Source organism: Pelecanus crispus, chromosome 2 (assembly GCF_030463565.1).
Source record: "Pelecanus crispus isolate bPelCri1 chromosome 2, bPelCri1.pri, whole genome shotgun sequence".
In the NCBI taxonomy this organism is placed as follows: domain Eukaryota; kingdom Metazoa; phylum Chordata; class Aves; order Pelecaniformes; family Pelecanidae; genus Pelecanus; species Pelecanus crispus.
Window position 1 is genome coordinate 48,201,914 of NC_134644.1, and position 14,754 is coordinate 48,216,667.

A 14,754-nucleotide genomic window follows, 5' to 3' on the forward strand; every position below is an offset into this window, starting at 1 on the left:
AGGTTTGTCTTCTCAGAATGACAAAATAAATAGTTTGCTCCCTGTTGTTTCTTAGAAAGAAGAACTAAAACATTTACAGTATCATGAGGAAACACATCTGGAACAGAACTAGACATAAGCACATAAGCAATCCAACTGCTCAATTTTTAAACATCTCACCACCTGCAAAGTCTAACACTCCCTTCAACTACTTGCAACACAAATTCAGAGAGAAAAAAAGGTGAGGGGAAAAAAAGGGGGAAGAAGATATTTTTCCGGCTAGTGGTAATAGGACTGGGAAACCACCAATGACCAACACAAGCAAATGATGTCTACTTGGCTCTATTTGAGTATGTATGGCATAAAGCCAAGATAACACTGAGAAAGTAAAGCATAAAGAGATGCCTTCCATTTTGGAAAAAGGTATCAAAAGTTGATAGCAGCATCTTTTCTTCTCTCAAGCAAAACTTGAGATGCCCTTCTTATGCCTTATGACAAAAAGGCAGATCCATCACTGATCTCCTCATCACGGCAAACAGCAAAATATACAAGGAAAAAAAAAGCATGCATATAGACATTCATATGCAATTCTGGGCCTGTAATCATGGCAGCATTAAGTTACCAATCTGTTAGTTAATTCTCTTTCATTAGCCTCACTAAAGGGATCACAATCAGACCACAAAGTAACAACTGAGCGCTGCACAGCTCTGAAGCCTATCTTCAATTTCTTTGTGCTGCAGTAATTTAAATAACAAGCCATAGGCTATAATTTAAGATTTAGTCCACCACTCCTTGTAACCAGCTGGAGTTACAAGGATCAGTGCACACTTCTATTAAGTGTTTATGAGAATGAGACCATACTTCTAAGTAAGTGTCTCTCTCAAACCAGTCTATGTAATTTAGTAGTTTTCTCCTTTCAATCTTATATAACCATTTTCTAGAATGAGTTTCTGAGACTGTCTATACAGCAGACACACTCCTAAATTAAGAAATGACATGTTACTGGTAGCAACTTGTATTGCATTGTCCACAACTGCTTTTGTCATGTTGCAGACTATCCAGAGAGTGGCTTCAGGTGCCACTTGCAGGTTTTACTTCTGCTCATTTATATGGAAGTTTGTTGACTCAACGGACTGCGCAAAGATAACAAGATGGCCCAAAGGAGCTCCAACCAGCAGTGTGCCAGCTGAGAGAAACGGGGTGGGTGGGAGGGAAAGGCTGAGTATGGCACTGCTGTGATACAAATGAACATCACAAAAAATACTGATAGGTTATGTTATGTAATTGCTGTTTGTGTGAAAAAAGTTTGTCAGCTGAGTGCACTCATATGGACATGTAGGGAGCAGCAGGGGCAAAGGATTTCAGTCAGTCAGCTCACAACTTGTGGACATCCCATCAGTTGGGCTACCGCCACAGCTTGCTCTCTGCCAGCTTGCCTCCTCCTGCTCTACCCTAACTGATCCCAAATGCATTATCACTCCCTGACTGGGGCGACTAGCCTGCTTCTCCCTGATGTTCAACACTCCTCGGTACACAGATTTCTAACAACTTATCTTGGAAAATGCTTAGTCCTAATTTACAAAAGGCAAAAGAAAGAGAAACAAAGTCCCCTCCATAGATGAAGTCAACCTTCTCAAATATATGTGTGGCAACACCAGGAGAAAAAAAAATATTTACTCCTCCTGAGTGCTGTGCTTTGAAATGGATTTCACAACTGTGAGTATATTGTTTCAAATTATTTTTGCAATTAAGGCCAAGCATCATTGCTGTCCAGACAAAGAATAAGGTGGGCCCAAACACCCTTCAAAACTTGCTCCAATAAAAAAAAAAAAAAAAATCCAGTATAGGATACCATAACAGCAAGGGTGCCAGGAGGGTCAAAGAGCCCATAACACTACAGGTTATTTATATAATAACTAACTTAAGTTGGAAGGGACCTCTGGAGGTCTTCTGGTCCAGCCCTCACTCAAAGCAGGACCAAGTTAGACTAAGTTGCTCAAGGCCTTGTTCAGTCAATTTCTGATCATCTCCAAGGATGGAGGTTGCACAACTTCTTCAGGTGCCTGCCACTGTGTTTGGCCACCCTCATTATGCAGTATTTCTACCTTACCTTGAATCAGATTTTTCCCTGATGCCACTTGTGACCATTGACTCTCAACTTCTTGCTCTGCACCTCCAAAAAGAATCCAGCTTCCTCTCCTCTACAATTTATTTCTAATCACATTCTGTTCTCACATATTCCACATCTGATGACTGGTGAGAAATAAGCTCATTTAGGAGGCACTGTAAGATTTCCTGATGGTAGGGCAGCTCTGCCAAAGTAGGCACTAAGATTTCAGTAAGATTTTCTAATTCTTACTTCTCTGAAACCTTTTAGTGTGTTTGCCATAGAACTGAGTGTCAGTCTATGCCATGGCAATAGAAAGGTTTGACCCCAGCAGTGGCAAAAGTCCTGTTTGCCTTGCATCAAAAGTTGCCTAGAAGGAGAGCTTAGTGGTATGGGGAAAAAACAGAGCTACAATAGGTGATTCATTTGACATTGGCAAAAGTCTCACTAAACCCACAAAAAAAATGAAGGTGAGACATACCAGTCCTTATGAATTATCACACACACACACACAATCAGCTGAAGAAGGAGAAAGTTCTTTAGCTCCTTCAAGAAAGGGTAAATTTCTTGAATAAGGTGCAAAAGCACAGTGTGTCAAGTAACAGTGCTTAATAATGTCCCCAGAAGGAGACTTGATTGACCTACCTCACTACTTGATGTCATTAGATAAGAGGACATTTAAACTGCACATATCTCAAGTGGGCACTAAATGGACACTGACCAATAACTGATCTTGTGGACAAAAAAATGAAATACACATATTCAAATAAGAATAATTTTATATTTGTAGAACAAGTCAACAGTGTGAATTATATTGGCAGGCAGTATAAAAAAAGACCCAAGTTCTTAGGAATTATTTTGAAAAAATAAACAAGCAAAAAACATACACCATTTCTGAGTCTACTGAATTAGTTACTAGAGTATCTTATTAAATAAAGAATTATTATCACTCTAATGTTTAAAATGAATAAATAATTTTCAGCTTACTTCTTTCTTACCATTGTAGGTTATCCTTGGTTTTGTCAAACACATCACAAGATGTAAATCCATTTCATCGGAAGATACAAATTTTGAACATACAGGGCACTTGAATCCTATGGAAAATAAAAATATGTAAGCATGAGTACATTCGACCATGTTGCAAATATGTATATTCAAGCCAAAAAACTATTCTGCACACTTTAAAAGAAAGAAAGAAAAAAACCTGGCAGCTTTTCAGTTTTGACCTGACATTTCTTACATGACTATAATTCCCTTGGTTTCAGAAGATCTCAAAATGGACCATTGTTTCTGCAAATTGATCTGTTGCCAACTGTAAACATGTCACCACCTCTGGAATGCAAAGTTTCTCAACAACTCTAAGAACAGTTTAAGTCAAGTGCAAGAGGGTAATGTGACTACTAAAACAGAAATTAGAATTGTGTAGAGAACATAGCCACTAAAATCTGAACTTGGTCAGGAGCCCTGAATTAACATCTGCACTTTTACCAGGATCAGCATTGAAACTTTAACAAAGGATCTTGGTTTTACATCTCATCATGCAAGCTGGAGCATCTTTTACCAGTCTGGGGCACAGGGAAAACATTAACTCAGGGGTGTCACCTCACCTACTGAATCACAAATATTTCCTGTAGCACTGAATTTGTTTGACTTCTCTCATCCTAGCCAAGCATGACCTTGTTTAGCTTGTGAAGTCACAGCCTGAGGCAATCTGGGGCAAAGAATAATTAAGACAGTCTGGATTGTGATGCAACTGCATAACAGACCATAACAAAACTGCTTAATACTTTAATTTATGTCATTACCAAAGACAGTAATCTTCCAGTTAAAGGACAAGATTGGTTGGACAAGTTTTACAGTCCATAGAAAAGTCTGACTGATTTTGATCTGCTGAATAATTAACACACAACTGAGAGACAAAAAGCCACCAACAGGGATCTTCATGAGTAACAACTGTTAAGGAGTATACCTACAGGACATCATACAGCAAAAGATCTAAATCCATGCTCAGTGCAAAGGAGCAACTATTTCTTTGATGCTGTTGAAAAGTAATGATGCAGGCATGTATAAATGGCCACCACACCTTCCACCAACATCCACATCTGGGCCTGCTCCCACATGTTTTAGTTTGTTGCCCCTTGCTTTTGTACTTCTAACCTTGGGAGTCCATAATGAACAGAGTCAGTCAAGGATGACAAGCGACTTGATGCTGCATTTTCAAATTACTGATGCCTGAGAATTTTGATCTTTACTGTTAATTATTATCCAGATGTAGATCAAGCAATTAACCTGAAGCATTAGCACTTGATAGAAATACTGCATTTCATTTATCAAGACAATTATTTTTATCTTTTTAGTGCAGCTAATAGGAAGCAAGTGAAAGCAGACAACTGGTAACACCCAGGAGGAACTCTGAGCAGCAGCTGAACATGTGCTGGAAACCACTTCCTGAGACAAAGTACAGTTCTGATTCTTCCCATTTTAGTCATAAGCAGTTCATATTTATTTCTTCTTGTGTCAAGCTTACAAACTTGTGTCAGTTTAAATATTGCTCTTCTATCCTTATTTTTAATCCTCCTCCCCTAACCCACATCTTTACAAATAACAGTTACAAACACAGGTTAATAAGCATTCAACAGCCAAACACATCTTTTGGAAAAAACAAGTTGAAAGGATTAATTTACTTGTAGAAAAAGCCACTATGTAGTCTCTTTCCCCCAGCCTGCATCTCAACATGACTAAAACCGAAATTAAGTATCTCAGTCCTCCAAACACCCAAAACCACCCATAACTGTTTGTCGTGGTTTAGCCCCAGCCAGCAGCTAAGCACCACCCAGCCGCTCGCTCACTCCCCCTACCCCGATGGGATGGGGGAGAGAATCAGAGGAGTAAGAGTGAGAAACACTCCTGGGTTGAGATAAGAACAGTTTAATAATTGAAATAAAGTAAAATAGTAATGATAATAATAACAATATAATAATGATAATAGTAATAATGATATACAAAGCAAGTGATGCACAATGAAATTGCTCACCACCCGCCGACCGATACCCAGACAGTTCCCGAGCAGCTATCGCTGCTCCCCGGCCAACCCCCCCCAGTTTATATACTGAGCATGACGTCATATGGTATGGAATAGCCCTTTGGTCAGTTTGGATCAACTATTCTGGCTGTGCCCCCTCCCAGTTTCTTGTGCACCTGGCAGAGCATGGGAAGCTGAAAAGTCCTTGACTAGCATAAGCAGTACTTAGCAACAACTCAAAACATCAGCGTGTTATCAACATTCTTCTCCTACTAAATCCAAAACACAGCACTATGCCTGCTACTAGGAAGAAAATTAACTCTATCCCAGCCGAAACCAGGACACTGTTTTGTCACGGTTTTCTTCAAAAACTGACCCGGGGTAAACTTTCTCTCAACCTTTATCAGCCTAATGCAGCTGATTAGTCTTAAGTCTAGTCAAAACCTACTAAGACCCATGTATTATTCTCATTTATACGCTTCTATAAGGCATAATTGACAACATACTTTGATGTGAAAAAGCACTTAACTTCCTTATACTCTGCAGACTGAGTCCTCCTGTGCCAGAAGGGAGTGTTTGCATTACAGCAAGTTAACATTTATGTTCATGGCTAGTTAAGCACCAGGACAGTCATTAACAGGTTCCCTCTGCTTTCTGGGCAGAACCCTTCTAGCTTATTCCCTAGGGTCATCAGCACGTCTAACTGGGAGTGACAGGGGGCAGAGAAAACTATCAATAGGTCTTTAGAGCCATTGCTAAAGTTAATGGTGTTATTAAGAAGGTATATATCCCAGGAATGCTTGAAGGGAATACTGAAATCCAAATAAAACAGTAGAGAGAATTTGGGTAAATAATAATGATTATAATAATAATGCTTTTACTTAAAACCATGCTTAAAGATAGACAGCTGTGAAAAAATCTTTCTGGTTATCCACCTAGAGTATTCAGTTAAATGTGTTTATACTAACCACGTACCTGCCCCTAAACCTAGTAAACCGCCTGCATTCTAGCAATATAGTAAGTATTTTACCAATACAGTATCTTGTGGCTTGTCCAGTGTCAAGGGGGATCTGAAGGTAATAGTTAAACAACTACAAATATCCTCCTGACACAGCAAGTCTGGGATATCTGACTGCTGTAGCTCTACTCAGCGTGCAGAACAGTATGCTGAAGAAGCCAAGAAGTAGAGGACAGCACACTTAACTAAGCCTTACGGACAAATTTAGCTGCTAGTGGTAAAGGTACCTTTGTGGAAAAGATGTTTTTCCAGTGACCAGCATCAGCTGCATGGCAGAGACTAGCGTAACAGCAGAAAAAGAGCCTTGAGCTCACAACACTTGCTGAAACATTTTTCAAATACAAGCAAAATCCAACTTCTCATTCCTTCACAAGGTTCTGCTGCAATAACCAGCTCCTGGATTTAGCCATCTTCACCAAGAGATGCAGTGTGTGTTTTGTGTGAAGGAGATTACCACTTCCAACTCCTTTAGTAACCCCAAAGAACAAATTCTTTTGACTGTAGACACAATATTTCCTTTATTTTTAACTGGATTTTTAATATATAAATAATTGAACAATCAACACTGTCCACAAGCCAGTTAAAGGTCCTTAAAAAAAAAAAGCTGGTATTTTCCCACCTTTCCTCAAATCAGAAGGCAATAGTTTCATGACCCAGTTTACAATTAAGTAGTCTGTAAGAACAAAGACTCTATTGTACCACTGCCCAGCAGGCCAACAATATTTATAGCCTATGTTTGTTTTTACCACCAGTCTCAAGGAACAATTTCAATAACTTGAAGAAAGTTTCACATGACTTTAACAATCAGCAACAGGTCAAAAATAACTTGCTCTCTACATGAGTTGTTTTACTGAGTTTTGCAGATAAACAATGCATTCACAGACACTTGGACAACAAAGTGGAGGTAGTCATCAGATGAGGTGCCATCGCATGAACTGTCTTCTAAAAACTACAAAACTCAATTAACTACTTTCTCTTTACAAGGAGAGCGCAAGAGAATGTATAGTTCTAGGTAAAAATCCAGCTCTTATGAAGGTGTTGGTTTCACAGCATCCCTTATCTTCACCTGAGGTGAAGAACTATCACCTTTGTATTAGGGTCATTGCTGTTTGTCAGCATGTCACTGCAAAGCTGTCCTTCCTTCTCCCATAGTAGAGAGGACATTGCCTGTGATACAACCTAGAGTCAGGGGAAGAACCACCTCTCACCCCATCCTTTTTCTGTACAGCAGGAAAGAACTGAGCACCAAAACTGAGCAGGTATATGCCTCTAGCTGACCTTTACAACTGCATGCTTAAGAGGCAGGGAGACAAATTCTTACAAGCTCCCATCATCTAGTTTCACAACCCTGAATACAATACTAAAATGAATACATTACTTAAAACGAAACCATAATCCCGGAAAAAACTATAATTACAAGAAGAGAGAGATGCAACAGGAAGTTGCAGTACAGCTACTAAAAAATCCCAAGGTGGCACAGAAAGTTTGAAATAACTAAACCTGCGTAATTAACAGGACTTAAATATTCAGAGGTGAATTTTCTCTCTCATTCTCTCCTTTTTTCAGACTTTGCCATCTTTTGCAAATGAACCTCCAGTTAGCCAAGAAATCCTATCTTCTCTCACATCCATCTACTGAACTGATAACTTTCACCTCTGGCAGGCTTGGAAACTATCCACAGGGACAGGTCGATGGGTTGCCACTCACTCTATCCACACCAATTTCAACCTCTTATTGACACCTTACTGTGTTTGCCTTGCTTTGCAAACATCAGACCATTTAACTTGCAGTTCAGTGCATAGTGAAGCAAACAAAAAACATCCAACGAACAACAAACTCCTGGACCCCTACAATTTTTGCAGAATCATGTTGGCACTCATTCTGCAATATCTACTTTGCAGTGGGGAAAAAAAAATTGCTAAGAGATGCCAGACTACAGTGCAGAGTGTCACAGAACTGCACATTAAGGAAACACGTTAAAGCAGTATTAAACTTGCACAGAAGAATGGATGATCCTTTTGACCCTTATTAAACAGTTGTAGCAAGAAATAACCACGACTAAAACCTGCACCATGCAAAAGACTCCATCAGCCTGATAAGAGTAACCTTTCAGCAGAAAACATCTCAACTGGAACATTGCCAAAACCAAACTGAAAGTATAATGAGACCAGCTGTTCCTTTAAAATAAGTATGCAACATATAAGTATTTTAAGTTTTTGTATCGTTGCATTTTCAAATAAGATGGATAAATCCATCTTGGTTTACATTTAAAGAAGTCATAAGAAAACAGAAATCCTTGCATACACATACTTTTCTAAAATGTATTTGACAATAAGAAGCCTGACAAATGTTACTTACGTACTTGAACTTGTTCTTCGGTACTTAGAAAAATAAATACAGACAATCTGGAAGCACAGCACCCAGTAAATATGATGGTATGAGGGTGGTATGCAAGATTACTGTCACACAAATACAGCCTGCATGATGATGCTAAAACAAAACAACAAAAATAATCCCTTCCCCGCAATAAACAGAAAAGAACTCACATAATCAGAGAAATGTGTTAGAAAGGACCTCAAGAGGTCACCAAGTCTACCCCATACTGGGAGACTGGGTTAAATGTACTTAAAAGATTTAATCTGCCCTTAAAAATCAACTAGTGAAAGATTTTACAGACATCCTAGACAACCTACAATGCTGATCAGCTATTCCTAGGGAGTCAGAAAAATCTTCCCTTATCTCTAATCTGGCAGCCTTCACTTACCAAAAAGGTTGATTACTTCTTATGTGTTCAGAAGACATGGAAAACAGTCAGTAACTGTCCTCAGTATAAAAAAATACGTTCACACTGGAAAATGTGTGCCCTTCAACTTTTCCCCCTAGCCTGAAAAAAACATGAGTTACTCTAATCTTTCTTCACAGGCCCTGATGCCTAAGCCTTTTATTCCCATTGCTGTCTTCTGGACTCTCTCCAACCTTAACATATTGCATTGCCAAGAACTGGGCAGAGCTTTCAGGCTAAGCCTTCACAAGTCCTAAGCAGAAATTAATAGTTACCTATCACATCGTTCTGTTACACTACGTGTTGAATACCTATATGTAGATCTATCTGTACATAGAGATATTTCCTTTTTGTGTGTGCATATAGGTATGTACATTTTAAACAAATCAACAGATTATTGGCTCATTCCTCTCATGACCCATAACAATCCTTAATTCTTCAGCAGAACTGTTACTAGCCAGGTCCCATTGTTTAGTGGTATGTTTTATTTTTCCTCACATTTAGTAATTCTCATTTGGCTTTTTTAATCAATTATGAACACTCTTCTAACATGTTAAAAACAATTACAAACTCCAATTTTCCCCTCCATAGTGCTTTCAGATCCTACAAGTTTGGCATTATATTTCCTTTTTTAAAGTGCCCACCCTCCAAAAAAAAGATGATTGAAAAAGGACCCGAAGTAGACCACTGTGATACTTGATTTGAGTTACTCTCCTAGAGCAGCTACAGGATTTTTTTTTTCAACTGTTTCAGCATCCACCTACTTTTTTACCTAAACCATATTCTCTAAATTTGCTAATGAGAATATAAAGCAGAATAGCATAAACATTTTATTAAAGTCAAAGTATAATGCCTCTACTTCTTCCAATTGTCCCTTTTACACTCAACTGTGTAGAGGACTATGAAGTGACATTGTAAGAATAGCAGAAAAATAGATGCAAATAATTCAGATTCTTGGTGAAGTAACAACAGTCCTGGTCAAGTCAAATTCCTGTTACTCTCTTCTTCTGTAAACTAATTTGTAAAACTTAAAGAAAAAAAAAAGCTCCAGTAAAGACTACATGGTCTATCAGAGTTATGTGGCCACAAATTCTCTCTCCTCTTCTCCTCAGACAGCTGAAATGGAAAGACAGAATGAGTAATTCCTTAAGCTCAAAACCATGAAGCTTTGTACATGAAAGCATATTCCTTTAACACAGCTAACATCTTACCTGGCAACTTCACCCTTACCATCAAAGAGAATACGAAGATTATTTCACACTAAACAGAGAACTGACATTTTTAAAATGTCTTTAGGTTAGAAGGTAAAAGAAAAAAGAGCATTACCAATTCCCAGGGAACCCTCTACAGGAGAATTTCTAGGTGCTGTAGGTCCCAATATAAGTAGCTACTTGGAGAAAGCTCGCCATTTTATGTACAGAAGTTTTTTTTATTAAGGGAGAAAGTGTCTCGGTGAAAAGATACATCTAGTTCTCTAGTTTCCATCCTTCCTTATGCTGTCAATGGCCTAAACTGGGAGAACACAGCACCATCTGGAAAGACTTCTGGAGATGAAAAGAAATAAATACATACCCCCGTCAATTTGGGAGAGACTAGGAAATCAAATAGAAATAAGGAACAAAGGTTCCTAACTCAGTCTTTTTCAGAAAGCTGAACCAGGATAAACACAAATAATTCCTTCTTCTCAGCACTTACTGATTTTGTGCTCCTAATCTAGCTAGGTTTTCTTCCCCACTTTTGTGCCATAAAACTGAAGTAAACACACTTGTGAATTCCTTGAGGGAAACAAGGGACTTTCTCTTGTATTTTCTGATTTAAAGCTCCCACAGCACTCAGTGGGAAAGGGGGGGATATACAAAATGGGCAATAAAACCAAACCTGAAACTTTTCAGTGAAGGAGCCCATGGAATAATTAGACAAGATATGTTTGGATAATACTTCATCTCCTAAGCAAAAACTTATGAAAGACAGAATCTTACTACGTAACATCTTTAGCTCCCTTCCTCTTGGTAATTGGGAAAGTGAGATCTTCAGTAGCAATCACTGAAAAATAACACAGTACAGAATGAAGAAGAGAAACTGACCAAGAGACATTTTCTTATTCATAAATAAAGCCTTTATCACCTTCAGGTGTCTGATACCAATGTAAAAGTAACTTGTGATGATGATGATAATTGACAGATGCACATTTTTAGAAACTGAAGAATAAATACAACCATTAAAAGAGAGGGAAAAAGCCCCATGCTAAAATATGTTGTAAACCAGAAGATTAAATTACAGGTGGGAAAGAACCATTTTTAAAGTGACTTGTAAGCTATTAATTCACTTGTTTACTTACTACTTTATTAACTGCATTTCAGACATGTCACACCCCGCCCCCCCCAGCACAGATCCATACCACAAGTTTCTCAATGGAACAGAAGCAGCTGAAGACAGATAAGTGTGAATATAAACTTATGTTGGGAGTTGCACTTGGTAGATTTAAAGGCAAGAGCAAGCCTCAGTTTTCATGTAAAAAAGCTCCACCCACACCTTAAATCCAGATGATTTTAGATTTTAGCTTACTACATTTGAGAAGTATATTTTCAACTGGCATCCAAAAACTCCACTTACCAACTTATTCCCCAGAAGAATACTATTCATTTCCATAGCATCTTTCCCAAGGGAGGATGGCAGGGGAGACAACCCAAGGGAACACACTTTCTCTCCTTCTTTCATATAGGTGTGATGACTCCCTTCCAAAATCTGTATCAAGGGCAACAAAGGAAAGAAACTTTTCCTCTCTCTCATGTCTATTCATCATCAGATCTCTGGCAAGCAGAGATAAGAGCAAGGTCCCCTTCTAGCCATGCTGGCAGAGTAACACCAGTAGTATGGGAAGAAACTAGCCCTATCACCATTTCAGAGGCTTCTGTACACAAGTGGGGCTCTTGCCACTTTGGAGAAATCTTGTGGAGCTGCGTGGAGGACAAAGTTGTCTGAATACGCAGTTAAGACAGATTAGACATATCCTGGAGCCAAATCAACTACTTCATTCAGAAAGCAAGTAGCCAGAAAGCATGGTCAACAGTTTGGGGCACAAATGTATTTTATTTACACACAACAGACAAGATTAACCTGTCAAACAAGCTTAGTTCTTGCATTACCAGATGATGACAAATAACTCACTGCAAGTCAGCTGGGAGGTCTGAAAACTTTATGCAAATGAAATGCCTTAAAACTCTTACTTTAGAGGTATTACATGTTTCCATTGCTTAACTCAATTTCCATTTCTTAACTCACCTATCGCAGTTCAAGGAGGAAGAATTCTTCTCTCCATTCCTAGTCTCTCCTGAACCTATAAATCTATTTTTTTCTTTCCTCCTTAATTTTCCTACTCCCTCAATTTTCTCTCATTGCCTGGAGCAATATTTTCCCCCAACACCTGAAAAAGGTCTTTCCACTCATCATTTCACAATGAAAGTTGGAGAAGACAGACAGGATAACCGTGTTCTACTGCCAGAAGTAGGCTCTTCTGGAGTAACTGAGTAACTTGGCAAGACAACCACAAATGTTTAAGTACAGGGAACCAGTTTGTCTACACTCCCCTCCCCTTCTTCACACTGTCAATAAAGTTACTACTTTCAAAAACATACGAGGGTTAAAGAAAAAGTTTCCATTAGAAATCACATAATTTAAAAGGACATATAGGAGGAGCTGCTCCAAGATCAGAAGAAAGAATGAAGCCCTACTTTTTGAAAATGCAGAGAGACAAATATCTTCAAAACTTGTACTGTACAATGCAGCAAATCTGATTAAAATTACACGAAGCATGACAGTAAGAGAGGAGAGGGTGGCTATACCATGCTGAGAGTATATTTAATGATAGCTAAAAGGAAAGAGGAATTGATGTGAAAACAGCTGAATAATGGTTGACAAGGATGACTAAACTGAATACATGAAACAGAACATCTTGTCAGATGCAGAGAAGTCTTCTGAGCAAACTGGCCAAAATGCATACGAGGTCTTACAAAAAAAAGAGATGGAAGAGACAAAGTAAACACTGCACTTGAAACGCAGCAGACGGGAACAAAGGAGCAAGCCCCAGGAGAAGGCAGCATCTTAGAAGACAGCACAGATAATGATGCTGCTTGAAAGCATGCAGAAGACAAAGTCTCTCGGAGAATCTGAAAACTATTACTCTATTACACAAACAAGGCAATAATGGAGACCTGAGAAAGCACAGCATTTACAGACAATTGGTCTGCTGTCTACAAAGTTTTTACCAAAGTAAGTGAGGGTAAAAAAAGAAGTCCTCAGTAAGGCAAAACTTTGTAAAGTCTGATTCAGTTGAAATACTTACCAATAACCTACTTGTTCCTGCAGAAATAGAGGTAGCAGTGACAAAGAAAAAAGGGGAAAACCAATCAATGACAAAAAAGTCAGAGTACAAAATATTAAAGATCACAACTGGGAGGAATATATGTAAATAAAAAGCTACATTATTATGTGGGATGTTCTCAGGAGTTTAAATATTAATTCTAAATGTAATAATGTTTCATTTTTTTTGACAGCAACATTAAGTTATATATCAAAAATACTTATAAGTGCATTTATCATTCAGTATAACAGAAAAATCATACCTATTAAAAGTACAGTTTCAAGAAAGTCAAGGACAAATGTTTCAAAGCAAACTTGTTTTCTTGTGCTTTTCATCTCATATTTTAATCACATATACAGGATTTTCTATTACCTAAGCACAACAGCAGATTTTCCTGCATTATTATACTCTATATTTTCCCTCTTCAGCTCTCAGAATAGCAGTCCTTCACAGAGGGCACCAATTTCTTAAATCTGCAGGGAAACCTCTAAGCTATAGACTAATTTACTTTAGTTCGCTTGAAACTGGTGAGAGTAGAGTAAGTATGATTGGTTGGTTGGGTTTTCCTTTTTTCCCCCCAGAGTAAAGGAATGACTTATGAACAAGGACTAAGCTTAGTAGAAAAGTCTGGGCTGAAAAATATTCATCCTTAGCATAAAGGAATTTTGTTTAAGGAATAACTTTTTAAAAAGTACCAACATCTCTGCTTATCATATAGCAGCCTTTTGTATTTAAATAGAAAATTCAAGTAAGAGAAGTTCGCTCTGCATTGACCCCTCTATTCTTCCAACCTGGAAAAATATTTACCTTAGTGTATGGACTATTGCAGAAACTAGGATGTAGGTTCATAAGAAGCCAGACTTTTAACAGAACAATTAAAGACAATCTTACAAAATGGGGAGAAGACCAAGGGTTCCAAAATGCATAATTTCAGAAAGGTGTACACTGGAATTAGATCATTAAATCCTTCAGTATTAACAGAATTTAAGTGTTTAACATGAATTATATGCAAAACTTGATAAAATGTGAGACCAGTTTCTTAAGTTTAATGATACACATTTATGTATTATAATGCCAAAGTTTTGCAAAAGTTCCTATTTCTTAGACAGAACCATTTAATAACATTTGGGGATGTACCATAGTGAAGAAAGCATGCAAAATGCCTAATATGAGGAATAGTAAAGAAGTTGCATAATTGGTTCAGACAAAGATAGAACTGAACCCATAAAGAAATAACCCCCCCGCCAAGTTTTCTTAAATATTGTCAGTAAAAGCTGAAGAAAATCAAGCTATTGACTTATGTGCTTTAAACGTATCAATCATGACAGGTTCATCTATATTTAGTCTTTTACCTCTACCAAGAGAGAGTACATAGCACCCATACCATATTCTGCAAAACCTTACACAACATCCATAAATCACAAACCAACCACACTTTCAAATGACATGCCACATCATTCCTACCCCAGCAACTAAGTCAGCAATG

General features: G+C 38.1%; 2 protein-coding genes across 2 annotated transcripts in view; one reads left to right on the top strand and one right to left on the bottom strand.

Moving 5' to 3' along the window:
- SH3BP5 (SH3 domain binding protein 5) overlaps positions 1-14,754 on the top strand; it is a 455,787-nt gene that overhangs the window by 216,106 nt on the left and 224,927 nt on the right. The window lies entirely within an intron of this gene.
- The window catches only part of ZNRF2 (zinc and ring finger 2), a 56,205-nt gene that overhangs the window by 20,123 nt on the left and 21,328 nt on the right, over positions 1-14,754 (bottom strand). The window contains exon 2 of the mRNA XM_075706087.1: positions 3,085-3,180. Coding sequence (XP_075562202.1) covers positions 3,085-3,180 — 96 coding nt within the window. The remainder of the gene's footprint in view (positions 1-3,084; positions 3,181-14,754) is intronic.